Here is a 27,020-nt window from a genome sequence, read left to right on the forward strand (position 1 = left end):
AATGCGCTGTTGGAACATAACCTGAGGGAGAGCAGCGGATACTGATTTAGTTCAGATTACCAATTCCTGGAAGTAAATCCTAGGAGATCTGTCATCTCTGCTGGCATGGTAAGAGTTCAGATGGAGGTGTTGTCAGAGCCTTGCCTTGCAGACCTGCACTCCAGGTTGACCAGTGTGTGTGGCTGTTTCCCCGATCATCCAGTTGTTGTTTTTTCTTATGTTTTTCCTTGAAGTGAGATCTAGAATATACCTCAGTTGTGAATTAATTCATGATAACATAGATATGCTAATATACTCGGTGTATTTTGCATGTTTCAGAATGCAAAACTATTAACAGCTTTTATCACAGGGTTACCTTTAAACTGATGTCTGCCATGTTGCTTCAGCAGGAATATAGAACTGAATAATCCTTGGAGGTGTACTTTTAAGTGTATTCTCCCTAACATCAAGCATCCATTAACATCTGCTACTTCCAATTACTTAAGTTATTTTCTTTCTTTGAAGTCAGTACTGATGAGAATCACTATCTCCCTGTTTTTTTCTTTCAGAGGATCTCTTTAGTTAGCAGTTTTGCAGCTTCCCTTTTCCTAGGAGCTTATGCACCCATTGATTACAGTGATGGTAAGTATGTATGGGGTTTTCTGGTAGTGACAATTTAGCAAGGCAAAGTTTGTCTCTCTTCCTATCTGATGTAAAAGTGGGATGAGGTTTCTGCCATTTATTTTTGGTCTTTAAGCTTTAATGACAAGTGTATTAGTTTTTAAGCTAAATTACTCACCTACCAACCCCTATAGGTGAGTCTGTACCTCTAGAGATCATTGAGTCCAAGCCCTCTGGTAAAGCAGGTTCCTCGCAGGTCGCACTGGTAGGCATCCAGGCAGGCCTTCAGTATCTCCAGAGAAGGAGACTCTGCAACTTCTCTAGGCAGCCTGTTCCAGTGCTCTGTCACTATGACATTTAGGAAGTTCTTTCTCACATTAGTATGGAACTTCCTGTGTTCCAATTTCTGCCTGTTATCCTTTCAGTTTGTTGCTACTCTAGATGGTGATGTCAGCTCAACTTCTGATACTTCTTCTTTGGTTTTTGCTTTGGTTTTGGTTTTTGGCTTTCAGTTGTGCAGGACGCAAGCAAGATACATACTGTGATTATTTCTCTCACTCTACCCACCATCTAACTGGAACTAACAAGGATATTCTTTTGGAATGAACCAGAGGAAAAGCAAAACCAAGCCACCCTCCCCCCCAAAAAAAAAACCCAAGCTCTATTTGAAAAAAACATGATGTAACCTTCTGTATTGCTCTATTCATCATAACAAAGAGCAAAGTGACTAGGCCAGTGTGTCTCCTTTCTGTGGTGTGTTATCTCAGTTATCCAGCTTTTCAATGGCAATTTTAAATGACAGTTACAAGCAATGCCTCCTTCCTGGGAGCTGCGCTATTATTTCTAAGTAGCATTTTTGATTCCGCCTCTGAAAATAAGAGAAGATATTCTTCAGAGCTGAAAGGTTAGATAAAAAGATTCTCTAAGGAAATTTTGCATTATAGAGCTGTAGGTGACACCCATGTGTGAAGACCAGCTCATTTTTTCCCTTCTGTTGTTCCATCAAAGCTCATAGAAATAGCAGGACAGCTCAATTTTAGCTGACGGTCAACTTATTCAATACCAGATATCCCATTTATATTTGAGACCTTAAAAATTGCAAGACAATCCATTCTTATTTTGAAGCAATTGTGTGATTACTGCATCTGTCATCTTGTCTTGTTCTGTTAGCTGTGTATTTTCACAGCTAAATTTGTGCATGTGTATTATTGCCCACAGAATTGCTACTTTGCTCCTCAGTAGGCCCAAGTACTGAGCATTTCAGCCACTCAGCGACCTCCACAAAGCTCCGTGTCCTGTGTTTCAAACAGACTGAGAGCTGCAGGATGCTTTTTTCTGACAAAGGAATACGTTGCTTCATTAGAAGATTTTCATAGAACATGTGTTGCATTTTTTTGAACAGCTCTAAGGAGAGCCTATCTGTTGTACCTCTGGATATTTACGTAACTTGAATCAATGTTATCTACAGTTCAGAGCATGTAAGATTATTAAATCTCTGTGAAAAAAGATAAGGGAACTAAGCAGGATGTTACAGTTCTCTTTACAATGCAGAAGACTTTTTGGTGATGTAAGCTGTATTTGGTCTTGTACATTCTTATCTTCTGTTAATGTAATGAGAGAGAATTCTAATTTCAGTACTGAAATATAATTGCAGCAGTTATTTGGATCCATCTGTAAAACTTGCTTGTCACATACGATTTCTTGCAATTCCCTTGATCTTTTATGTTGCACCTGTGTGTTGTAGTTTGAAACACGTCTCAATAATGTTCATGTAATAGACTTGATCTTCATTTCTGTAGGTGTGACTTCAGGTCATATTGCCTTTAAAAAACCTTGTCAAATTGCTTACTTCTGCACAAGTTTCTCTTCAAATTTTCATGTTGTTGTAGGGAATGTGCTAGTCAGTTTTAGGAACTTTTCTTCTTAAAGATCCAATCTCACAAAGTTCAGATGAACTTTATGGGCTCCTTATGAATGGCTGAGCACTTTGTCTGATTGATTTAAAAGAAATCAACTTACATTCTGGTAGAACGAAGAATGATTTTTGTTTATATTGTGTGGAAGGTAAAAGTAAGATACATTTGGGACATATGAATGAAGTGGCCACTTCAGGTGTTGTTTCTTTTAGAAGATACCTTAAAGAGCAGCTACTCAGCTCTTGACCTAGAGAAGCTTTATCTTTTGTAATGCTTTTCTAGGAGCCTTAGGGAAATTATAGCTTAGCATACTTGCTTCTGTTGTTCAACCAAATTAAGATGCTTAGAGCTGAAGCCTATTCAGAAGGAAGCACAGTAAGCTGAACTTACTCTTGATGAAGGCTGTTGGTGTCAGCAGAGTTATGCTGCTTCTGATCTGGGCTCTTGAGAAGGCAATCTGGAGCTCTGTAACACAAATGCACTTACCTGTTTATAAATATATGCAAATACTGATCTTTGGGTTGTTGATTAATGAAGCCAGTTAGTCGGTTTCTTTTGGTCTTTGTGATGATTTTTTTCCAACCATGTATTTTTGTATAAGCAGTAAATGTTAGCAAGTCCCAGTTGTGCTCCTGAACACTTCATGCTAAGTCAGTGATGCTTGCAGTGGGATGCTGAATTCTGCTCACTTCTGTGTTGAACCTTTCCTCCATTCTTACCAGACTGTGGACTTGACTGTTGACCTTCCTCATTACTGATGGGGTGACATCTGGAGTGGCAAGTTGAAGGGTTGCATTTTGTTGTTTTTTCTTTCTTGTTTTTAATTTTATTACTTATTTTTATGTTAAACTTACAATGATGTTTTTAAGCCGTTTTTTACTAACTTTCATTTCTAGAACTGGCATAGATCATAACCAGAGGTGCTTGAGTTAGGTGCTCGTTGTGTTGCTCCACATGTAATTGAAGGAGCAAGCAGTTCCAGGGGGCATCCAGCTCTCTGGCTTCTCTTTCAGGTGTGTGTACTTGGATAGGATGATCTGGGCCAATAGGCAGGTTGTTCTTATCAAGTAATTGTTTCACATCTTTCAAATGAGTTTTTGAGAATGAGGTAAATTAGTTCGTCTATCTTTTATCAGGGCATAACAGAGTCTCTGTGTGACTGTGTCTACCAGTCAATAAAACTGAAGTGCTGTTTCAGTTTATATATTAGCTTAGACCTTTTCAGTCATAAATGTTACTGTTTTCTCTATTTTATGGAGGAAAGATTGGAAGCACTCCTTATATCTTCAAAAACTGCATGGGAAGATACTGGTTGAGTGTTTCCCTATGCTTGCAGGGTATGGGGGTGAAGGATTTAAATCCTGAGGAAACAACAGCTACCCTTTCTCTAATAAAGTTCCTATTTATTTAAAGACTTCCTTGATCGCTGGTTAGGAGATTTTCAAGGAAACTTTCTAGCTTTGCTTAAATCTTCCTAGGCAGCCCTATTATGCCTGGGAGGCCTGGGAAGAGGCTGCTCACTGCCTTCATCCCCTGGAAGAGCAGATGGTGATGCTGGACTCAGGTTTCCTAGGCAGGAGGGATGGCTAGATTTAAGAGAAGTGAGAAAAGCTGGTCTGAGTCATCATCTTTCCTTCTCTTGGTGGTAATGACTCTAACAGTGGAGAAGGAAACTAACTGGTGCGTAATTTAAGTGTGTTTAATTTGCGTGAAATTAGATGAATTGCATTTAACAAATTTAATTCTATTTTAAATGTTACTAAGTATAGTTCAAATTTCCTGCTGTTTGGCTTGGTTTATTCAGGTGCTTGTGCAGTGCAAAGCACGAAGTCCAGTCCTTGTTGGTGATGCTTAGGATTGAGCTGTATGAATAGATATTTTAGAAATAAATGTCTTTGATCTGTGGAGAAAGGCTGCTGGGAATTGATAATGTCAGCTTATTTGTGCACGATTAACCAGCAGTGGGGTATGCAGAGGGAGTATGGCAGACTTGTGGATTTGTTCAGAGTAAGAGCCTTGTGTTATGCTGGCTGAAATTTGGTTACAAACCTTCTCTTCCTCTGTGTCCCAGCACTGTGAGTGTCATCTTATTCCACAGACAGTGCCTGCTGGGTCAACTTCACTGTCTTTGTGTTTTTTCACAGTTTCAAAATGTATTGAGTTGAAGTAAACTTCAGGTATTCCAGTGCTCGGCTGAGAACGTGGTTGTGTTTCTGAGATAAATAAGTCATGTTCAAAATGAAAATGTTGTTAATCCAGTGTAAGACTAATATGTCCCTGAACAGCATTAACCAGTAGTGCTTACAGATTTTTCAAGTCTAATGAAATGTGCAATTAAAGACATCCTAGAAATACAAGCAAGGGATGTGGAGTGCTTAGTAGGTTGCTTAGATTTGATCACTGCTTCAGTTAACTTTATAAACTGGGACAATGCAAATAAAATAGTGAGGGGAAAAAAGCAATGAGAGATGAAGCAGAAAATGATGTGCCCAGGAAAGTGGTAGAATTGCCATACCTGCAGGTTTTCAAGATGGAGATGGAGATGTGGCACTGAGGGATGTGGCTTAGTGGTCATGGTGGTGATGGCCTGGTGGTTGGGCTTGATGATCTTAGTGGTCTTTTCCAACCTCAATGATTCTATGATTCTAAGCTAGGGTGGTTTTTTTGTTTTTGTTTTTATTTTTGCAACTAGTATTTTTATTTCATTGTCTTTGAAGAAGGAAGCACTGATATGGAGGAAGATGAGTCAATGTGGGCAGTGGATGTAGGTGCTGGTTTGATGCTCAAAGATAGTAGTGTATAGCCAAGCTGCCTAGGATAGAATTTCTTCATTGTTAGGTCTCAGATGAGGACAACTTGCCTTCAGGTGACACTGCTGCATCTAGACAGTAGTGAAGTATTTCTATAGAGCAGAAGGATTGAGGAGGAGTCAGTGGAGAGATATGTTTTCTCTTTTCTTTATTTGAAAATAACTGATTTTTCTGTTGCAGTGTGCATCAGAGGAGTATTTTCTGCAACCTTGCAGATGAAAGGCGGTTAGGTAGAATCATCGTTATCAATTGTACTTAGAAGGGTTGAGACCATTCTATTTGAATGTAGAATGTTTTCTGTAAACTCTGCTGCCTGTAACGAGGTGGAATTTTGTGATGTAGTGGTGTTTTCTTTACCCAAGTTTTGTGTTTAATGATCTGTGCTTGTTTTGATCTGTATCTTTCAGGTTCTGGTATGAATCTGCTGCAAATTTGGGAAAAGGTGTGGTCGGCATCCTGCCTTGATGCTTGTGCACCAGGGTTAGTGGAGAAACTGGGAAACCCTGTGCCATCCCATTCAGTTCTGGTACGTGCCTGTCTAGAGGAGTTTAAATGAGCAAACAAATAAGAACCACCAGCAAACCAAACCCACACAAACAACAAAGAATTGTAAAATATTTCTCACTGGAAAAAATTAGAGCTTTTTGTTGAGAGTTCTGCTGATTGTTCTTTCTTGGAGTGTATTTGAGTGTGTGTCTGTGTGCACAGTTACCCTCAGAGCGATGTTGGTTGATTTAATACTTGCAGGTATTCTGTACATATCTGTGTCAGAGCAGAAAAGGACACTTTTGGAAACTGGTAGCAGGTATCTGTCATAGCTTTCACTGTGGATCAGCCTGGATTCTAGCATGCTCTGTGCTATGAAGACCAACAGTTTGGCAGATGCTCCAGTGATGAGAATTGTTGGGGTTTTCTCTTCCCAATCCCCATATATGTCCTCTAGTCAGCTGGCTACTGCAGAACTGTGTGTGGCTTTTGTTGCTGCAGAAACAGAACTCAACATTTGCATTACTTAGCAGCAGCCTTGTTTTAAATTGTAGAATTAAGGAGTTAATCTTTGTGAATAATTGGGGATGTTTAGAGCTCCTCAATTCATGTAGCATAATGACGAAATCAAATCAAGGCTCACATCTCTTCAAGTAGATCAATTTAGTCTTAGTATCTAACAGCAAAAAGAAAAGAGCTATTGCTTTAGATGGTGCACATGTGAAACAGTATAGATATCTGTCACTGATTCGTCTTTAGTCAGTCTGTTAACGTAGCTGACTTGTGATTCTAATGCTAATCTTCTCTAATGGAGAGAAACATTGAAAAGTCCTTGTACTTTTGTAAGGGTAGTTGTTGTGTTCTCTTATTTTTTTTCTCTGTGGCTATCAGCTGTGGCTTAAAAAAAAAAAAAGAGTGCAGTTCTTGGCCTGTAAAATAACAGGTGTCATATTAGAATCATAGAATTGCTGAGGTTGGAAAAGACCTCCAAGATCATCCAGTCCAGCCATCCACCTATTACCAGTATTTCTCACCAAACCATGTCCCTCAGTACATCTAAATATTTTTTGAACACCTCCATTATTTCCTAATGTCCAGCCTGAATCTCCCTGGTGCAACTTGAGGCCATTTCCTCTATTCCTGTCTCTTATCACAGAGGCCAACCCCCCACCTTGGCCAGCCTCCCTTCAGGTAGTTGTAGAGAGCAATGAGGTCTCCCCTGAGCCTTCTCTTCTCCAGACTAGGCAATCCCAGGTCCCTTAGCTGCTCCTTATAACTTGTGCTCCAGACCCCTCGTGTTCCAACATTTAATGTTGTGATGTGTATTAATGTTGTGTTTGCATTGGATTTTTAGTTTCTGTGTATTCCACGCATGTGTGAAGAATAGGTGGATATGTTTGTTATTGGATGTGAGTAACATGAGAGTGAACCAGGGCTAAAATGCTACTGCTTACTTGATCTATTTCAAAATCTAATCTGCGTGTGTTTCTGAGATTGTCTGACAAAAAAATTGCATTCAAAATCAGGAAAATATTTATGCCTTAAATATACAGAAATTTTTCAACTGCTCTATGGGTTTTTGGAACTATGTTACAGCACTGTGTTGTACACTGTGAGATTATTTTCCAATTTTGAGCTTTTTTTCCTTGCTCTGTATTTCTTTCTTTCCTTAGGGATCCATTTCTCCATATTATGTTCAGCGTTATGAGTTTAGCCCAGACTGTAAAATAGTAGCCTTTACAGGAGACAATCCAGGTGAGATGATTAAGTGTATAAGATTCAGTGAATATGTTTATGTGTGTACTGAAATTCTAGATCAATACTATTAATTCTTAGATGCTTCTTTATACAGTGAAAGGATATCACATTTATCAGCATTAATAGCTTTTTCTGACAGCCATCCCTCACTGATTATTCTTAGATAAAGACATCTCGGATAAGCAGAGTACTGCAAATGACTTCCACTTAGCCTATTATTTGGAGGTGACTTCATTTGCCTCCTGATAACTTCAGTTTTTGTTTGTCTCCACCTAACAGCCAATTCTTGAAATGAATTGCTTCCATTTTTGACTTAGGAAATGTGAATTCAAAGCCTGCTGTTGTATCTTCTGAGTCAAAGAGATGGAGATAGATGTTACAGCTGTTCTTTAAGAGTTAGAGCTGTCCTTTTGTCAGAGTGGTAGATCCCAGTATAAGGGAAGATGTTAATTTAGGGTCAGGTTTTGTAATCCTCAAAACTGTTTAAGTGCAGACAGAGCAAAGCCATCTGTTTCTCAGGACTGTGAAAGTGCTTACTGTATTACAGGAGCATGTCCAGGTTTGGATTGAGATATAGGATTCATCCTGGAATGTTTCCCATGAGCAGTATGGGAGATGAATGTCTTGAAAATTGAATTGATTTTTCTTGAGATTAAAATTCAGTTTAGTCCAATAGATACATGAGTAGTCTGTAAGTGGAAGCCTTTGTGCTTTAAATAAGGCTCCACAGTATTTAAAACTTGAACATACAAAACTTTAGAGAATCCTGCAGCTCTGTAGCTCTTGGCCTTGAATGTTTTTGATTCAGTGTCAAAAATAACTCCATCGCCCAAACTCTTACGTGTACAGGCCAAGGCTGTCACAAGTATACTTGCCATTTATATTCTGCTTTGAGATGGTGAATTCACTGTACTGTGACGTCTCATGCGGTATGCTATAATTGAGTCACACAAGTAACTTTTTATCTGACTTCTGGTTTCAGCATCATTGGCAGGGATGAGGCTTCAAGAAGGAGATATTGCAGTAAGTCAAAACGTATTTCTGAAAACTGTTCATGTCCCTGAATAAGTAGAGTGTATGAAATGTGGAACAGTAACAAGGGCAGTAGCTGTAGGTTATCAGTCAAATTAATCTGCCAGTGTTGATTTTCTCTTTATTGGCTTCATGCTTGTTTTATTTCTATCAATGTGCAAGCTGTCTGAAAGATTTTAAGCAAACTGTGTAACTATTTTTAACTAACGCTCCAGTCACTAAGGCCCAAGTCTCTGTCTAGTATGTATTTCACTGATGTGACAACCTGAAAGTCAGAGCTAGCTTCAGTATGAATCCAATTGACTTAATGTGTAATTTAAAAACAATTAGTGGTGATAACAAATGGTTTTAATTTAATTTCTGTATTGCTTTCCATGCACGTTGTGATAACGCCTCAATTACTTTTTCTTTTTCTCCTCCAGATTAGCCTTGGCACAAGTGACACATTGTTTCTGTGGATCCAGGAGCCAACTCCAGCCTTAGAAGGTCACATCCTCTGCAATCCTGTTGATTCTCAAACGTTCATGGCACTTTTATGGTAATATCTTTTCTTTTTGGTACATTTGGGATCAATAGCATATTTGTCTGCGTTAGTGTTTTATTCCTTTTGCAAAATGATCACGAATAGAACATTCAGCATTCTGTATGGTCTCAGGCAATCTATTGCTGAAACATTTGCATCAATGTTAGAGCATTCTCATTGTTTAGCTTGGGTAACTGCAACTGCAGAGTTATGATGGATGGATTTTCATGGCAATAAAAGGACAAAATTATTTTTATATATTCATAGAGCCAGTTCACTATTAATCTAAGATAGTATATTTAAGGTATAGGAATAATAGCCTTTTGAAATGTAATAATCTGGAATGCCGGAAGCTTGACCAGACTGTACAACTTCTGTGCTATTCTAGTGGTCCAGAGGGAGCATAAAGGGACAGGTGAAAGGTTTCTTTTCATGGAGGAGTATAATCAGTGCTGTTCAGGGACAGATTAGGCTGCGCATGTGGAAAATACTGAGATGTCAAGAAGCTGAGCTGAGAGGATGATCCTCATGGTGGCTTTTGGCTGCTGTGATCTGGGAATGGTTTGGCTGTTATCCAAGCAAGCAGGTGGAAAGAGGACCTGAAGCTACCTTGTCCCTGTGTTCAGGGAAAAAACTTACAAGTCAGAGTATTTGGGCAAATATTTACAGATACAAGTATTTTACAGATACATTTGAAGTCAAAATCCTCAGGATTGCACAGAGCACAGCACAGCATTTATTGGTGGGAGTGAATGGGGCTATTGCTTGGGAAGAACGTAAGAAAGGTGTAATGGACCCATTAGTTGTGAGTGTACAGATACGGTCCTCTTAAAGAAATTTTGATTCCCCCAACTTGGGCTGATTCTTATGTCATAGTAGTAACATTGTTTCAATTATTACAAATTAGCTGGGGTATAAATGGCATTTTCTGAAGGTGGAGATTTGATGGCCTTCCTGGTTAAAGCAACCTGTTTCCTCTGGATTTTGAGATTACCTCTTGTTTTTTTTTCTTTTTTTGGTATCACAAAATCAGACTGTAGGTGCTTCAGCAGAGCTCACATCTGCCTTTTAAGTGTGATGTCTTTATCTGAATAAGAATGGGATGCTGTAGATGACAGTGGGAGCAGGGTTGTGAAGTTGAGTTTAGAATGTTGATGTTGATTGCAAGTTACTGATTTTCATAATATGATTTCTCAACAGTTTGGCTATTTTTGAAGCTTCGTATTTAAGTTTCAATTTTTTTCCTAATTTTTGCCTGTTTTGACTTCCTTTGCCAATACTGGCATGGAGCAAGGCCTCATAAGTCTTACTGGACCCAAGCCGGCTCCATACCAGTACAACACTCCTGAAATCGTAAGTGATGTAATGCAGTGAAGAGATGCTTTTCCTCCTTACAGTCATCTCACAGCTAGCCTTTTCTTACTATGACAGAGTGCTTCTGACAGGAAGTCAGCTTCCTCACCATTCAGACCATTTCTCAGTACAAAAACACAGCTCCCCAAGTCCTGCTCTACAGCTGGCACGAGCAGAGCTGATGTGTATTCTTCAGTGCTTTGGGCTCCAGGAAACAATGACAAGCCAGGCTTTGGGTTACAACTCCTGTCCTTGGTGCTCTGAGATGTGGTAGCTGTTCAGAGCTAGACTGAGTATGGCGTGATCTGCTGGCCTGATGTAAGCCAACTCATTGGAGAGATGTAGAAGAGCATCTCTGCACTGTGTTCATCAACATGTCTTGTAATAGTTTTCTCTCTTACCCAGTTTCTTGCTTCTCCATCTGTTTCCATAATGAAGAGAGGATAGTATAGTTTTGATTGCCCAGCTGTCTTCAATTGATGTAATAAGCAGCAATATTACCTAAAACAGCAATTTGCTTTAAAAATCTAGAGCCAAATGGTTTGGAAAATGCATATGGTATGTTTATGTGTTTCAGTTTTAAGAACGGCTCTCTGATGAGAGAGAGGATCCGAAATGAGTGTGCTTCAGGCTCCTGGGATGAATTCTCCAAAGCCTTATCATCTACTGCTGCTGGAAACAATGGGAACTTGGGTACGAGCCTCAGCAGGGCTGGGATTTCCTGAGGTTGATTAAAGACATGACTTAGTAGGAGTTGTGCCTACTTTCTACTTGAGTCATGAAAAGGACTAAGAATTAGTTGAGCTGTGCAGGGGGAATTTTTAAGGCGTGCTCAGAAATACTCTGGCAGGCTGAGTGTCATTACAGTATTCTTCTTCAGATTGACTAAAAATAAGAAAAAGATATTAATGGATCTCTTTCGGCCACTGAAAAGGAGTTAACTGCAGATTGTTTAAAATGAGTAATTTCTGAAGGAGATTTGTTTTTTGCTGAGGTCTCAAGCCATGTGGTTTAAATAGCCCCATGCTTTTTTTTCTCAGTCTTCAATCATTCTGATCTCTTAACATTTCTCTAGAATCTTGCTTGTGCATGTGAAAAAAGCAGTAATATCAAATCTTACCCAATATCCTGCATTTTCCCCTACATGTGTTGTAAAGGCCATTTCATCCCTTATTTTGCCCAACATTAGGCTAAGTGAATGAAAGGAAATAATCAAAACAGTTTAAAAATATTAACAAACTCATGTATTTGAATTTTTACATTATTTTATTTTTGAAAATTTAACATTTTCAAGGTATTGAAAGATGAGTGTTTGTATAATCAAGATTAATATTTGACTGTTGTATTTGAAATCATTGCAATCATGTTAGATCTGAGTCAAATTAATTTTAAAAAACACTGTAGGGTTATTAAGCTATGGAAGACTTCAATTTTCAGGAAAGTGAATTTAAGATGCAGTTTCTTGACAAAGTGAGGTTAGCACTGATTTCATGTTCAGAATCCCAGTATGAAAAAGACAGGGAGCTGTTGGAGAGGGTCCAGAGGAGGCTCCAGGAGACTGGAGCACCTCCCCTATGAGGACAGGCTGAGGGAGCTGGGCTTGTTCAGCATGGAGAAAAGAAGGCTGTGGGGTGACCTTATGGCAGCCTTTCAGCACCTGAAGGGAGCCTACAAACAGGAGGAATCAACTCTTGGAAAGGGTTGACAACTGCAGGACAAGGGAAATGGTTTTAAGTTGAGGGAGGGGAGATTTAGGTTGGATGTCAGGGGGAAATTCTTTACAGAGAGAGTGGTGAGGTGCTGGAACAGCTGCCCAGAGATGCTGTGGATGCCCCGTCCCTGGAGGTGTTCAAGGCCAGGTTGGATGGGGCCCTGGGCAGCCTGGTTTAGCATTAAATGTGGAGGTTGGTGGCCCTGCATGTGGCAGGGGGTTGGAGATTCCTGATCCTTGAGGTGCCTTCCAACCCTGGTCATTCTGTGATTCTGTGAATTCATGTTATGTCCTGTCAAATCCAGTCTCTGGGGGGTGTTAAAGTGGTCAGGCATTTCTTGCCACTAGGTGAATCAGGTCAGTTGATAGGAGGAAATTGTTCCAAAAGTCAGACAATAGTGAAAGAAAAGTGGAAGTTGATGAAAACCTTGTTATTGGTATCAGGGATAGCAGGACACTGCCTAGAATTTAAAACTTGTGTTACGATATATTCACTTGGGTAACTCAGTCCTCTATAAAAATGGGTGTTCTGTGAAACCTATCCTTCAGTTTTGATAACTGATAACCTTGCGTGACTTCTGGGTTATTTGGAGATATTTAAACATGTAAAAATATAGGAGTCTCTGATTTCCTGAACAAAGCAGAGTGGAGAAGAGCCTGATTTGGCTTCCTTTCTTTTATCCCTTGTTCCCTGCGCATTGAGCAAGATGATGCCTTTGGAGGCTTTGGAGATGTGGAGATGAGCAGAGGCAGCTGCTAGGGTGAAGTTTTCTTGGGGGTTAATGCTTATTGGTCTCCTAGGGCAGCATATCCTCATTCTGAAGACCTGAGCCTTGCAGTCTGTGCTTAGTTTCCTGGCTGCTCTGATCAGCTTTCCAGTTCTTGTTTTGTTTTGTTTTGTTTTTTGTCTCCTTTCCTGAGTATCTTTTCTGACCAAGTTGCCATCAGCACAAAGGAAATCTTTTTCACACTTTTTCCTCTAAGTGTCTGCAAAGCATTACTGCATTTCCTTCGATCTCATTAATAGTATTCAGAGACCAGTTCTGCTTTGTGACTTAAAACATCTGATGCTCTCTCATAAATTCATGAAATCTAATCCAATGCGTGGAATGTTCTGCTATTCCTACACACTTCTTACAAACCTCTCTTTTTCATTTTTTTTCTTTCAACTTTGCAAATAATTTACTGAAACTATTTCTATTATATATTATCTTAGTACTCTGCTACTTGCATATGTACGTGATCTGGTGGATGGGAACTTTTTTGGTAGACTTATCTTTTATTGTATTGCTTAGATTTCTAATGAAGTGTTAGAGGCCTAGAGCCAGCCTCTTTTTTGTAAAGCCAAAAGTAATTAAACTTATTAAATCTGGACTGAAATTAGTTAAGAAACAAGCTGTATGGTATACCAAATGTCTTTCTAAACATAATGATTTGTATTTATTATTTCAGCTCTGTGCTGAAATAAGATTACAGCTTTGAGCTAGGAGAAAACATGATAGTCTTGAATGTTAACTGATGCAGGTTTCTACTTTGACGTGATGGAAATCACTCCTGAAGCAGTTGGGATTCACAGATTCAGCAGCGACAACCAAAAGGTAGGGATAATCTAGTTATTGCCTAAAACCTTGAAGGTGTGCTGCCAAAGCTTGAAATGTTTGCTGTTATCTCTTGTCTGAGATGCTCACTTCCAAGTTCCAAGTGCCTGCTGTTTAAATGAGTGCTTAGTTGCTTCTTGCTGTTTCACAAGTGTGTAGGCACTGGTTGTGGTACATGGAAAAAGTCAACTTTTTTGTGAAACGTTCTTTTTTTTAGTTCAATGTTTTCCCACTTCTGCCAGCTTTCATCTGGTTAACAGAGGACTGAAAGATGCTACTTGTAACAACTAACAAAAAGCTTGTTTCACTTCTGTGCAGACAGAAATACATAGATTTAAACTCTCTGGCATTGCTTGAAGCGTTTGAATTTTATATACTTTAATTTTTCAATTTTTGAGGTATTGATCCTTAAGCAGCCTTTGGTGTTGAGAAATACTAATAGTTTACAACTCACACTAGTCCTCTTTCCGTTCTGCATTGATTTCAGGACTGATGGATTTGCCAGCAGTTCCAAGGTTACGGGTTGCGTTTTTGAGTCTTTACGTGTCTTATGCATACGAATAGAGGACTGGCCTAGCTGAAAGCTGACTTCAGAGTGAAGATAAGGATAATGAACTGTAAATCTGTCTTGTGCTTTTAACCTGTCACCAGCCTGGCGTTGTATACTGTGTAAGATGCTGGTTAACTTAATGCATTCATTCTTTTGATACAGGTTTTGAACTTTCCAAAGGAGGTGGAAATACGAGCCTTGATTGAAGGGCAGTTCATGGCCAAGAGGATTCATGCTGAAAAGCTGGGGTATAAAGTCAGTAAGTATGCTGACAGTGCTGCAGAACTAATGGTAATACAGTTCAAACACAAAGATGGGAGCTCTGGCAGTAATGTCAGTATTGTGAATTGTACATACAGAAACTGGTATGACTTCTGAATGAGCCTGCTGGAAACATTTTTGACAGTTTGCTGGGGACAAGCTTTTGCAGATGTTAACTAAAGAAGCAACAACGATTTAACTTTGATTACTTCTTTGCAACTATTCTTGCTATTTGTTACTAAGCTGCATTGTCAATTTTTAAATAAGAGCTTTGACTTTGATAGCTTTGTTAAGTGAAAAAAAGACTAGGCTTCTGCCTAAGGCACCAGGCTGTAACTCAGAAAATCTGAAATCTATGTTCAGTTCCCGGACCTGCCATAAGATGCTCACTTATCTCCAGAGTTTTCTGCTAATGAAACAGAAATCATTTTCCTGTCTTGTGATTTAGAAAGGAAAAGATCTTGCACTCCAGAATTTTTAGTGCAGCAAAATCAGCTGGTATTTTACATATAGAGGTGGGAGCAGAATCACTACTACCTGTATAATTCAAGGGGAAAAATAGAGGAAATTTGAGAAGCTGTTTTGTTTTTTTTTTTTCTTTTCTGCCAGTACATCATCCAGTGGCATCTTAAAAACACTTTTCAACTCTTCTTGAGAGTTTTCTAAAATAATGACTTTGCAGAATAAAATGTTGGTTATTGATACACTTCAAAACAAATCCTGAGCGCTTTCTTTACAAGCCTTTTATTTTCTCCAACCTCTGTGCTCTTGTCCGCAATCGCAAGGGATACTGTTGTGACTTTGTTTTTCTTCTGTACTTGAAATGGTATTTAATTGTGGAGGTTATTTATGCAAACAGAGATTCAAATAGGTTGTGTTTAAAATACCAATTTCTACTCTGCTCGTAGGTGTGGCTCTGCAGTATGATGGGCTTATGCAGCTAGGAAGCTCATGGTTGAAGAGGATACATTTGTACTTCATGAATGTCAGGGTTCAGACCAATACAGAGTCGGAGAAGAACTATTTAGGATGTCAGACAACTCTGACGCAGGAATGAGGGGGTAGAAATTGTCTCTACGTGTGTTGAGGCTAAGTAGGGCAGATGAAAACCTCACTCGTTGTAGGATTTCATAAGCTTTAAAAGCACACATACCTTTTTTTTTTTTTTAATTTTAGTGCTGTAGGATCTACAGCAAAAAGGAGATTGTTTTCCTGTAGATTCCTTGGAACCTTGTATGCTTTTGCTTTGTTTCATCCCGAGGGTCTAGCTATTTGGTAACTAACAGATGAATTGCTTTGAGAAAGAACTGCTGTACATAGTGTAGGCTGTATGCATCTCCTACTTTTCCTTAGTGGTATTATTGAAATGTCATCTTCTGTTGTTTGTGTGGTGATGGCAAGCTTGCATCTGCATTTGTTGTGTGACAGCTCTGAAAACAGGGTGTGTTCTGAACGTGTTTCAGGGTATGGATGAGCTCTGTGGGAGTTATCTGATACTATCAGGCTTTCTCTTGTTTCATAGTTAAAGCTGTGCTGCTTTTCAGGCTGCTTTTTTTGGCTTTAATGTGATTAAACCTCATTTTTTGTATGAAAGATGCAGTCAGGATCCTTGTGCTTATTCAATTCTTTTTAGGCCTATTCTACATGGGGAATTTACTTTCAGGAATCAAGAATTGCATTCACAAATGCAATTACAGCAGTGTAAATCTGTTGTTCACATCAGTAAGAGAATACTTACTGTGAGTAATAACTACTTGCAAAATCCAGAAGGTTAAGTGATGGCACTTCTAAAGCTATCTGCAACAGAAGATGGAAGTGGTACGGTCAGTCACAACAAGCACTTTCTGAAGTCATCCTGAGGTTTACATGGCACCATCTCAAATGAGCAAATGAGCCAGAAATCTGGCTGACGATTTCTACACCTGGCATCAAGGTGCCACGAAGTCATTTTTGCAGAGTTGTGAACCTGCTTCTCCACTCCTGGGCCAAATGCACTTTGGCTGACTGTAATCATGAAAGCTTGCAAGGATGCCAGAAAGTGGTTTTTTAGGGGAAGAGAATTTTGTAGAAAATACTTTTGTCTTTCAGAGTTCTTGGATATGTGCTGCAAACATTACGTATGTTAGATAATTTCTTAGAATTTATTTTCAGTTAATGAATGTATTATCTTGCCAGTAGAAGTACTTTAAAGCTTCCTGCAGAGCTAGGTAGAATGAGAACAGGTGCAATGATGCTGAAGTATAGTTTTCATGTGAGATTATGCAGCAAGTTTGACACGTCCAATACATTACAGATCTTCACAAACTATGAAGAATAGTATACTAAGCCTTAAAGCAGCTCTTCAGCTGCTGTGTGTGTATGCAGGCTTCAGTGCAGCTTGTGTGCCAGTAGAGGGCAGGGCATTCTGTCTCATGATTTTTTTCCTTTGAGGCTGGGATGTGTGTTTCTGCCTGCTGAAAATGGCAGAGTCGCCGGATGATCTTTGAGAGAAAAGTTAGACCTTACATTAGTTGTGATTTGAGGGATTTAAAAGTGTGTGTCACTGTGCTCCAATTGCTCTAATCTTTCTCAATCAGATTTCAGGGGAAATCATTCAGTAACACCCTGTATCCTGTTTTGCTTAAGGGTTGGATAGAGTGTTGTGATCTAGAAACAAACAAGTGAAGTTTGGTCTGTGCCTGTTGTTTACATCCTCTCATTCAGAGATCCATGCAGATAAGTTGAAGGTTTGCTGTTATGCTTTTATTTTCCTGGATTTTGATTGTATCGTAAACATCTTTTTTGTCACATCCTTTTTCTGCTTGCAGCCATCCTCTTTTGAAAGCCAAGCTCACAACTGGAGTTCAGATGCTGATCATATAGCTGTGCTTGTTGGCTGTTTTGGGAACCTTTTGTAATAAGGAACGTACACGTTTCTTTAGTTAAAACCATGGCAACTTCACAGAGAGATGACAATGTCTGCAGCTCAGTGACACAGGTGATCACAGCAGCTATAAAACTGCAGTGGCAGATCACTCTGAGCCACTGACATACTTTAATAATCTTGATGATCACGTCAGTGTTGATTCTACTCCTGACTCCTGAAAATTCATATTGACGCTGGGCTGGAGAACATTATGGTTGTCCTTGCTTGCACCCAGTGAACTTGTTCTGGTGAACACCTGCAAAACTAATGATTCTTGGGAGAAAATCTTCTTCCCTGGTCACCAGTCAGTGAAGTAAATACTACAGAGGTGTATGTGATGTATGCTGAAGGAAAACAGTACAAAAGTTGGGGTTCTGGCATTGGTTACACGTACAAACAACAGATACTTAAATGATGTGCTGGTATGTTGATGGCAATCTGAGCAGTCTGTATGTAGATATGAGGTCAGATATGGTAGAGCTGTGAAGCTGCAGCAGCAATTAACCCTGCCTTGCAGGTAGGATAATTATCTGGAGTAGGGGGTTGTCTTGAAGCTGTTGGCTTTTGTGCAGGGCTCGGCATTCACGTTGTTTTACCTGCTAGTGGCTTCTTAACACTGTAGCTGCCCACTGTGCTGATTGTATTACATTTTTATACCTTCAGCAATCTGATTCTGCCACCCAACTGTCATCAGCAGGGGGAGATGGATAGAAGGTGCCAAGTTTTGCAAGCAAACGCATTGTCCATAAAATCCTGCATCTGTATTTATTAAGTAATTTACAGTTTGTTACGTACATAAATCCATCACTTGCAAACAATGCTGGTGCCCTGAATTCTGCTGACACTACTTGGTGATTATGTATTGGCTGGGGTGACACAGACATGTCTGTGTTTTTTGCACTGTACTAAGAAGGAGCCTTTTTTTTTTTTTTTTTTTTCTTAAATGCCATATGTTACTGGTGTGTCAAGTGTGAAAATGCATCTTTCTCATTCAATATACAACAGGATGCATCCTTAAACAAAACAGCAGTTTAAGTGCTTGGCTGGGAAAACAAGGAAATTTCAGAGCACACTGGGCCTGAGTTTTCAGTAATTAGAAAACAGGTGTTTTCACTTTAAAGAACTCAGCCTAAGATTACATAAATGTAGCAACATGGAGTTTGCCTTTCTGTTTTTTCAGGAGGTATTTTCATCAGGTGCTCATTGCTGCTGGTTGAGGGTAGCAGTAACATGTGGCTCTTTGTCTGCAGGGAAAGCAGCCTGGTGGAGCGAGGGCAGCTCAGAAAACAGCAATTAGTACGTGGAGCTGTTGTTTCATTGTTCATGTTGTCATGTGGAGGCAAGGCAGCCTGAAGGTGAGGTGTGAGGCTGTCACTTTGCAGCACAGTGGTGGTTGTCTTGATGGTAGGTTGCTTTCCAGTTTGGCAAGATGAGATGCCACTGGTTGAGGCACTCAGCAATAGTTTTGTGTTAGGCTGGTGATCGTCTTTGCCTGGATTCTACAATTGTAGCCTCCAACTCTGTTGCTAATTACTGGCAGCTTTGGGGTGCTTGTTCAGTCTGTCTGTCCTCACAACTGAGTATGTTTCTACTCGAGTTGTAGCAGTGTTTTGCCTGAAACAAGGAGCGAAGCCATTTTGTAGTTGCATACAGATTAAATTGATGTTTATGCCCTGCGGGATTTAAATTTCCTAGAGAAATCAATACTAAAATGTTGTGCTGGCTTTATGCTTGTCTCTTGCTGTTTGCTGCTAAGAGTGCTGGTGGTGTTTCGGCAGCATGAAGGTGATGCTGTTGTTAGAGCTTTTTTGCTCCAGAAAGTGAGTGAAAACGGTTGGAAAAATAAGAGGAGGATAAAGTTTAAAACAGTGGTAAGTTGTGGTAATGCTTGGATTGGAACATGCAGAAAAACTGTGAAATATGTGGGACAAACAGAACACAAAATACCTATGCCACTGCATCTTTAGCCTGGATGTTGTGAGGGAGAAGTGTTGTCTTGAAGTACTTTCGTATTCATCAAAGGCAGGATCTTCCTCCCAGATAAGTCAGTGATTCTGCTGTAGAGGATATTTGTATTTTCTGATGAAACTTCAGACTGATAAGAGTGCCAGTGTGAGATGGGCATGACCTTGCCAAGAATAGCAGCCCCTTTTATTTCCTACAGATCATCAGACTTGCATCACGTAGCAGAGCCTTTTAGGCACGATCAAGCAAGGCTTGGTTTTAAGTCAGTGGTCTGGAGTGGAAGGTTGGTTAACTCATTACCAATTCCCTGACCAAGTATTTTGCAAGAGGGCCTTTTTATTATTACTTGGCTCAGGAGAGTACAGTATTAGTATAACTGATTTTTAAAAGGAGTGGATGAAATGTCTCTGAAGGAAATGACCTAATGTGCTATAAGGAAGCTGCTTACGTGCTCTCGGCTTTTTCATGCGGTGGCTATTGTCTTGCTTTTATTTTGTTTTATTGTTGTTATACATACACAGGAAACACAGTGAAGATAGGAAAATCTCAAGAGTTAATAAAAAGGTTGGAAGGGGTGCTATCTGTCTTTCTTTCTTGACACAATGATAAAACGTTGTCATTGTTTGAACAATCACTTTTAACGTTTGGTCAGCAAAAGACCAACTATTTAAATGGTTCAATTCCTGTGCCCTATGTTAGGAGAGACTGTTTATAATTGTAGATGTGCTATTCAAGCAGTGCTCAGAAAAACAGGCTGTCAGTTGCCTGATTTTGTTAGAGCTTATGGATCTCTGGAAGCCAGGGATTTAGTGATCAGTTGGGTTATCTGATAAATCTCCTTCTATTGCTTCTTTTTGAGACTGATGTATAGTTTGAAATCTCTTTATATTAGCAAAGGAACGACATGATTGCAGTCTGTAAGTACCTTCTTGGGAAAAGGAAAACTGACTGTATAGGACTCTCTTATAGGCACTAATATTATGGTTCAGTAACTAGAAGTTGGAGGTAGACAAACATCAAATGATGAGCAAGGTGCAGATTGTTAATAGAGATTGAAATCAAACAATGCAGCATTTGACAGAGGTGTAGTGGATCTATTAGTGCTGACAGTTTTAAGAACAAGATAATGAAAATTTTCCCTCTAAAAAAACCTGTTTTGTTTTTTACTAAAGGGATTGCTTATGTTATTGAAGAGTTAACTTGAAGGATTAGAATCATCCATTTATGTCTCAAAAATATGAATCTGTAGAAGATGCCATTGTTAGGAAGCTTAGCTGATTTGTTCATGTGCATACATATAGCTGGGTATATATTTATACCAATAGTGGTGATGATCTTCTGTTTTGATGATGCTGCTGCTTGTAAAATCCTACACTTACCTTAGTTAATGCTTAGTCATATATTGGATATTTATTATTTTAAAACTCTCTTCCTCTTTAAATCTCAGTCTTTCTGGATTTTCATTTTTCTTGCTCAAATGTGACAGGCCTGTTAGTGAACTCCAATCAGCTCTCCCAAGGTTCCATAGACCCTCCAGCTGTCTCTTTTTTTTCTGGTTTAAGGTGATTCGGCTTCCATAGCACAGCTCACATTATGCATCAGCTCTGAGCACTAAATGTCTCACTGCTTTCAGTTGCATCAACCCACACTTGAGTGTTTCAGTGTTAACAGGGGTTCTACTAGATAAATCATTCTTTCCCTACCTGCTCTATTTGCCTGTACTGTGATTTTTAGCTGTGAGATTGTTTGTTGTGTAAGATAGGTAAGACAGGTTTAACCTGCTTTCAAAACTGCTTTGGCTGTCTAAAGCTTTAGTTCCATCCAGACTTTGGTTTCTGGATGGCAGCTACTCAGTGCTTACTGAAATGATTTCAAGAAAAAAGCAACACAACCCTTTGCATTTCTTGTGTAAGTGAAAACAAGTTCATGTTTCTTTGGACAGTGGAATTTTGTAGCTTACTGGATAACTAATTCTCTACAGGAAGGAATTTGGGCAGCTTTTCTTCCTTATTTCTGGCCTGTGGTTCCTAAAAATGCATTTGAAAGGTTTTCTTTTTCCACCTTTAAATTACAACATTTTTAGCCTGTATATGTTGCATCTAATCTATGCACAGGCAGAGGGATGCATAGCACACATAAAACGACACATCTCAGCCCCAGGGCTTTCACTGTGTCAGTTTAGTCCAAGTGTAAAGATGACAAAGGATGGGAAGTTCATTAAAATAGGCTTTGAGTGCAGCACTTACTCATGTCAAAGAAAGAACTTTTAAAAAGTAACAGCAGAACAGTTTTTAGCTTGCATGTGGAGACTGAGGTTTGGGATCAGTAACTGGGCTGACTCAAAGTAGAAGGATTGGATGGGTGGAAAGGTGTGAGATTAGAGGATCCACAGTGTTGAATGTACTAGGTTACGTGAAATTCCTAATCCCAGCTTCTGGACAGTGATATCATTTCTCTTTGTTCTTCAGCTCAACAGTTCTATGTTCTTCCTACCTGGAAAATCTAAAGAATAGGTAAAGTAACATGAAAAAAAAATGTTCTATCCTTAAAATATCCTATTATTATCCTACAGTATTATCCTACTGCACTTAAAATGGTTGTACAGCATTAAACAGATTTGAAACTAAAACTAAACTCAGGAGTACCTGCCGAGCATTGTACATCAGTTCCTACTCAAGGAGAGAGTGAGTTTAAAAATGACCACTTCTCAACCACTGCTGTTGGTTTTAAAGTATTTCTTTTCCATCTGACAATACTTGAGGCTTAATAAGCTTTCAGAAATTTATCGATATGATCTAGAAATTTGAAATAAAAATAGAAGTATATATGTAAAGAGAGGGTGGATTTGTGATGGTTTTGTATTTGATAGTGCCTTGCAATGAAATAGGTATTTTTAGGGGATAACTCCTGCATTTAAATGCACCCGTTAACCTTAATCTGAAATGTTAGTGAAGTATGACTTCACTAACTTCTTACTATTACACCACATCTCTGGGTGTGCTTATCTGATTGTTTTGGAATGTTGTTGATTCTTTTGAGATGTGTAATTTCCAGAAGTTTTGGCAGATGAAAGTTCAACTACCTCTGGATTGTAGGAATCAGCTAGTACTGTATTAAAATATAAATCCGCATGCTTTTGTACTTCTGTTTTTGCAGTAACACTAAGTGAAAGGAACAGCAGCATAGGAATTGAACTGAGCTGAATGCTCCATCTGGAAAGCTTCACTGGAAGCTGTTTTGCATGCAGAGATGTAATTCTTTCGTCTTACGAGGCACCGAAATCACCGAAGGTAGCAAAACTAAACAGTGCATGCTCATGTAGTATCAAATGACAGCAGTATTTTGGACAGCAAAGGAACTGAGCTGAACATTAGATTTTGTTAGCCTAAATTTGGTAGCCAAAGTTTTGGTGTACTTATCTAAATACACTGTCATTGACAGTACCTTTCTTCAGGGGCTTCTTGTGTTCTGTATTTAGCAGACTTTTGTTACAGCTCAGATATGGGGTTTATTGGTAGAAGGTTTAGGATCATATTTTGCTCACACTAGGCCCTGTACTCATTTTACTTCATGCAAAATGGACAGCATGTGTTTGATTGACTAAAAACACAAGCCAAAGTTAGTGTGCTGAGGCCTAGACCTTTGATCAGTGGACAGGGAGAAAGTGTGGCTTTCTCAGTATACAGTTTGGTTTCTAGGCAGGTTGAGAGGGTGGTGTTTCCCTCTCCGTGAAACCTATAGCTCTTGGACTTGCTCTTCACAGGACTGCATGCTGTGTACCCAATGGTCTGCTCTTCAGTGTTGCTACAAAGAGGTATTCATGTGCTGGAGGAAGACTCTGAAGACTCTATTCTAGCACCTCTCTCTGCTTTCCTCCTCATTTTTATACAGCATAGGGCTACTCGGTTCTTTCCCTCTTCAATATTAGCATCTGTTAGCTAACATGTAAATGTCAATATTTATCTGTACATAGCAATTTGCATGCTTGCATCTCAGGAAGTGGTAATTATGGAAAGCTGGAGGGCACTCAGCATTGTTACAAATCAGTAATGTGTTTCGCTCTTCTCAATGGCTACTTAAAGCATTAAAAATAGCAGGAAATAAAATCATACATTACTCTGTGTAGTTGCAGCCCTCTAAGTAGCATTGGAATGAAGGTGGTCATTGGTCACAGAGCTAGAAGGATTTTAAAGGATTTCTTTTTTTTTTTAAGCATTCACCCTCTTCAGCTGAGGTGCTTTTGATCTTTTTCCTCTGTGTTTATTGTGGTCAAAATTGAACTTTTTGTTGTTTTGAAGTAGTTCTAATTATAACAGTAATACAAGTGTACAAGTGGAGAGCTACTTGAGTAATCTCTTCAAATTAAGTGCACTTCCACTTAGATGTCTTTAGTTTACCTGTAAGTGAACACTTAGGCCTCAGAGTGATAAATGATAAAAAGCTTTGTACTACAGACTGAATTTTGTCTTTGAATGCAAAAGCCTGGTACCTGAAATGCAGGTGAGTCTCTGAAGCCATTGTTTTTGAAGCTTTGCACGTTAGAATAAAAAACTGCTGGAATATCTACTTGCAAAGGTAGAAGTGTGGTTTTTAAATAAATTGGCAGTACTCAGGACCCAATGGCTTCTCATTTTTGTTTTAACCTTCATAAATTAAAGGTATTCATAAATTCTTTCAACTACTGTTGCTGCTATGAGCTGCAGTGCAGTTCGGTGCAAATTTTAAGTGTTAGCTAAGCTGTTACGTATGAACATCACTGCTGGAACATTCCTGTTGATTTCAGTGTTGCCATTTGTGTGAATAATGGTTACTCATGGGAAAGAAGGCGTGCAGGACTCTAACTTCTAACTCTATGTTTGGAAATTAGGAAGCTCTTTGAAGGCTTAAATATTTAACTATTTGTTTCTGCTTTAACCAAGGGACTAATCTGATAGAGTGAGCAGCTCCAGTTTAAAGAGACCTCAGTTTAAGTTTTGTACCTACCTTCTCCATACATCCTTCCTGGTAGATCATTGGCATGTGCCCAGTAGAATCAGCTGAGGGTTCCTGGAGGCTGCAAGAGCAAAAATATGTTGAGGACTGAAGATGATTATATTCTACTGGTTAAAACAGGAAAGCTTATATTTATGTGCTATATCTACCTATAGTAGTAGCACCTGTATTATAGAAATAACTTTTCTGTATCACTTAGAGGCTGGGAGGCAGAATTGGAGATGTAAGGAACTGAAACCTTTTAGTAAGAAATGATTTCTTTTGTCTGAAAAGCCACTCATGTGCAAATGACTGCTACATGTGGAGATGCAGAAAGATGTCTTGCAAAACCAGCGTGGCTTCAGTAACTCCTGTGCGTTTGATGCTTAGGAGTAATTCACAAATGTGTGGGAAATGTGGTCTAATGGATGGTGTATACCTAAGAGCTCCACGTAAAAGACCAAAGATCAATTACTGAGCTGAATGCTGTGTTTTGAAAAACAACTTCATCCATTTTCCTGCCTTTTTTGTGCTTTTCTTCTGAGTGACTCTAATGTATATTAATTAATTACTTAAAATAATACCAGTAAATCTAATAAGGTTTGTCTAAAGCTTGACTGCAAACTTCATGTTTGTTTCAGTGGCAAGAAGAAAAACACATTTATAGAAAACGCTAAGAAAGTTAATATTAATTTAGATGGAACTTAATGAAATCTTTAATGGCTTTTAAAAATTGTTTTATTTTCCTTAGGTTTTAATTTGAATTAAATCGTTACTACTGTTAAATTAGTTAAACACTAAATTAAGAAATGCAAATGAAGTGAGCCTAAAATCCAATGTGGTTATTGTTTTTATTGATATATGGAGGCCAGTGGTGTGGAACAAATTCCAATTATATCTGATCTGTTACTTGCAGTGCAAGTTCCTGACTCTTCATTAAATGTAATACATCAGATTAAAAGCTTTGCTCGATAAGAGCTAGGAAAATACCAGTGCTACAGTAAACCTCTTGCTGCTTTTTCTCTTTGTTTGGCCTGCCAGCAGTGTCTGGTGGAGGCTGCAAGGCCTTCTAGTCTGAAGTTTTACAACTCCTGCCCAGCTGTGATCATCAGACAAGGATAAAAGTGAACTTTAGGCAGCGTAGTCACAGGAGGCTCAGAAGCAGGGGAGAGTTACTTAAGGCAACTCCATTACGTACATGAGTTCACCTGAATAAATGCTCAGCGGCTTCTGTAATGCTAACTTAAAATACTAGTAGCTAGAGAGGAGAATGCAGGTTTCAGATGATTTATCTCCCTGTAGGATTAAAACGTCCAAAATAATTGAAGTGTATCTTCTACTACCAGAACTAGATTATTCCAGGTTGTTCTCCATGCTCTTCCATATGCTCTGTGGCAGTCCCTTGTGGGACACTGTGAGCAAGGGTAGGCTTGTGAGCTGACCTGCTGCAGCTGCGGGTAAGCCAAGCACACATGGCAGTGCCATGTTGCAGAGCTGGGGCACAGTTCAGCCTGTAACACTGAATATATCCTGCTGGGATCCTTGGAGAGGGCGATGCTGAGTGCCTGCTTGCAGTGGATGAGCAGTTTCTGGTTTATGATGATCTTTGCCTGATGGGAGATGTGCTGTGGTTTTGAGGCTGGCACTGCTAGGCCTTCTCTTGTGAAAGATTTTTGAATATGCTTTTACACAGGCGTTTTCAGATGCTTCTTCCAGTGTGTCTTCTTGCCATTAGGGGATAACCAGACTTCCAGAACAATCCTCTGCCCATATAACACCATATTGCAGGAGCTGATTGGTTTCAGGGGGGCAGCCTGGGCAATCAAGCTGCTACAGGTGTACGAATAGTGAAGATAAATAGCGCTGCATTAGAATATAAATCTCCATCAGGATTTTGATGCAGCAAATATAGAGCAGGATGTGCCGTGTCACAAAACCACAGCATATCCTGAGCTGGAAGGGACTCACAGGGATCCTTGAGTCCAACCCCTGGCTTCACAGAGGAGCTCCCAAAAATCATGCCCTGGGTCTGAGAGCAGTGTCCCAATGCTCTGTGAGCTCTGGCACTCAGGGCTGTGCTCACTGCACTGGGCAGCCTGTTCTATCCACGCTGCCCTCCAATTTCAGAGAGAGCTTTGCTACACACTGAGTTAGTGTCCTTTTACACTCCAAGGGCAGTTCTTAGTGCACTAAGGATGAAGCTTTTCTTTAAAATCCAATTCATTGGCCCATGACTGAGAACTCGCTGCAGAATTTGTTCAGGATTCACTCACCCTATTGGAAATTCTGACAGGGCTGAAATGAAATGTGAGCAAGAAGAAGAACCATGCAATGGCACAGGCTCATTTGTTTTCACATGAATACATTAGAACAAAATCTCTATTTCATGAATCAGCGTTTCCTTTGTCAATAACTTTCAATATTAAACAGTAAGGTGACACCAGGTTTACATAGGAGGAAAGGTAAATTAACTTGTGCAACAAAAGATTCCTGAGGGTAAATTGATACCTCGGATCTTGATTCATGGTTCAGCTACAGAACAGGATGGAATAACTGTTTCCTTCCCGGCACGTTTATAATT

The 27,020-nt window shown here is 39.4% G+C and overlaps 1 protein-coding gene and 1 long non-coding RNA gene across 2 annotated transcripts in view; both read left to right on the plus strand.

The window, feature by feature from the left end:
• The window catches only part of XYLB (xylulokinase), a 363,191-nt gene that overhangs the window by 30,050 nt on the left and 306,121 nt on the right, over positions 1–27,020 (plus strand). Inside the window, 8 exon segments of the mRNA XM_042816633.1 lie at positions 549–621; positions 5,734–5,852; positions 7,486–7,567; positions 8,553–8,593; positions 9,025–9,140; positions 11,056–11,171; positions 13,714–13,787; positions 14,500–14,596. Coding sequence (XP_042672567.1) covers positions 549–621; positions 5,734–5,852; positions 7,486–7,567; positions 8,553–8,593; positions 9,025–9,140; positions 11,056–11,171; positions 13,714–13,787; positions 14,500–14,596 — 718 coding nt within the window.
• LOC122159254 lies at positions 18,473–23,218 on the plus strand. Its single transcript, XR_006168419.1, has 3 exons — positions 18,473–20,385; positions 21,937–21,981; positions 22,625–23,218. It is a non-coding gene; the product is annotated as an uncharacterized LOC122159254 (long non-coding RNA).

Source organism: Centrocercus urophasianus, unplaced genomic scaffold, assembly GCF_019232065.1.
Source record: "Centrocercus urophasianus isolate 14NV4802_14NV808 unplaced genomic scaffold, USGS_Curo_1.0 seq_16, whole genome shotgun sequence".
Taxonomy (NCBI): domain Eukaryota; kingdom Metazoa; phylum Chordata; class Aves; order Galliformes; family Phasianidae; genus Centrocercus; species Centrocercus urophasianus.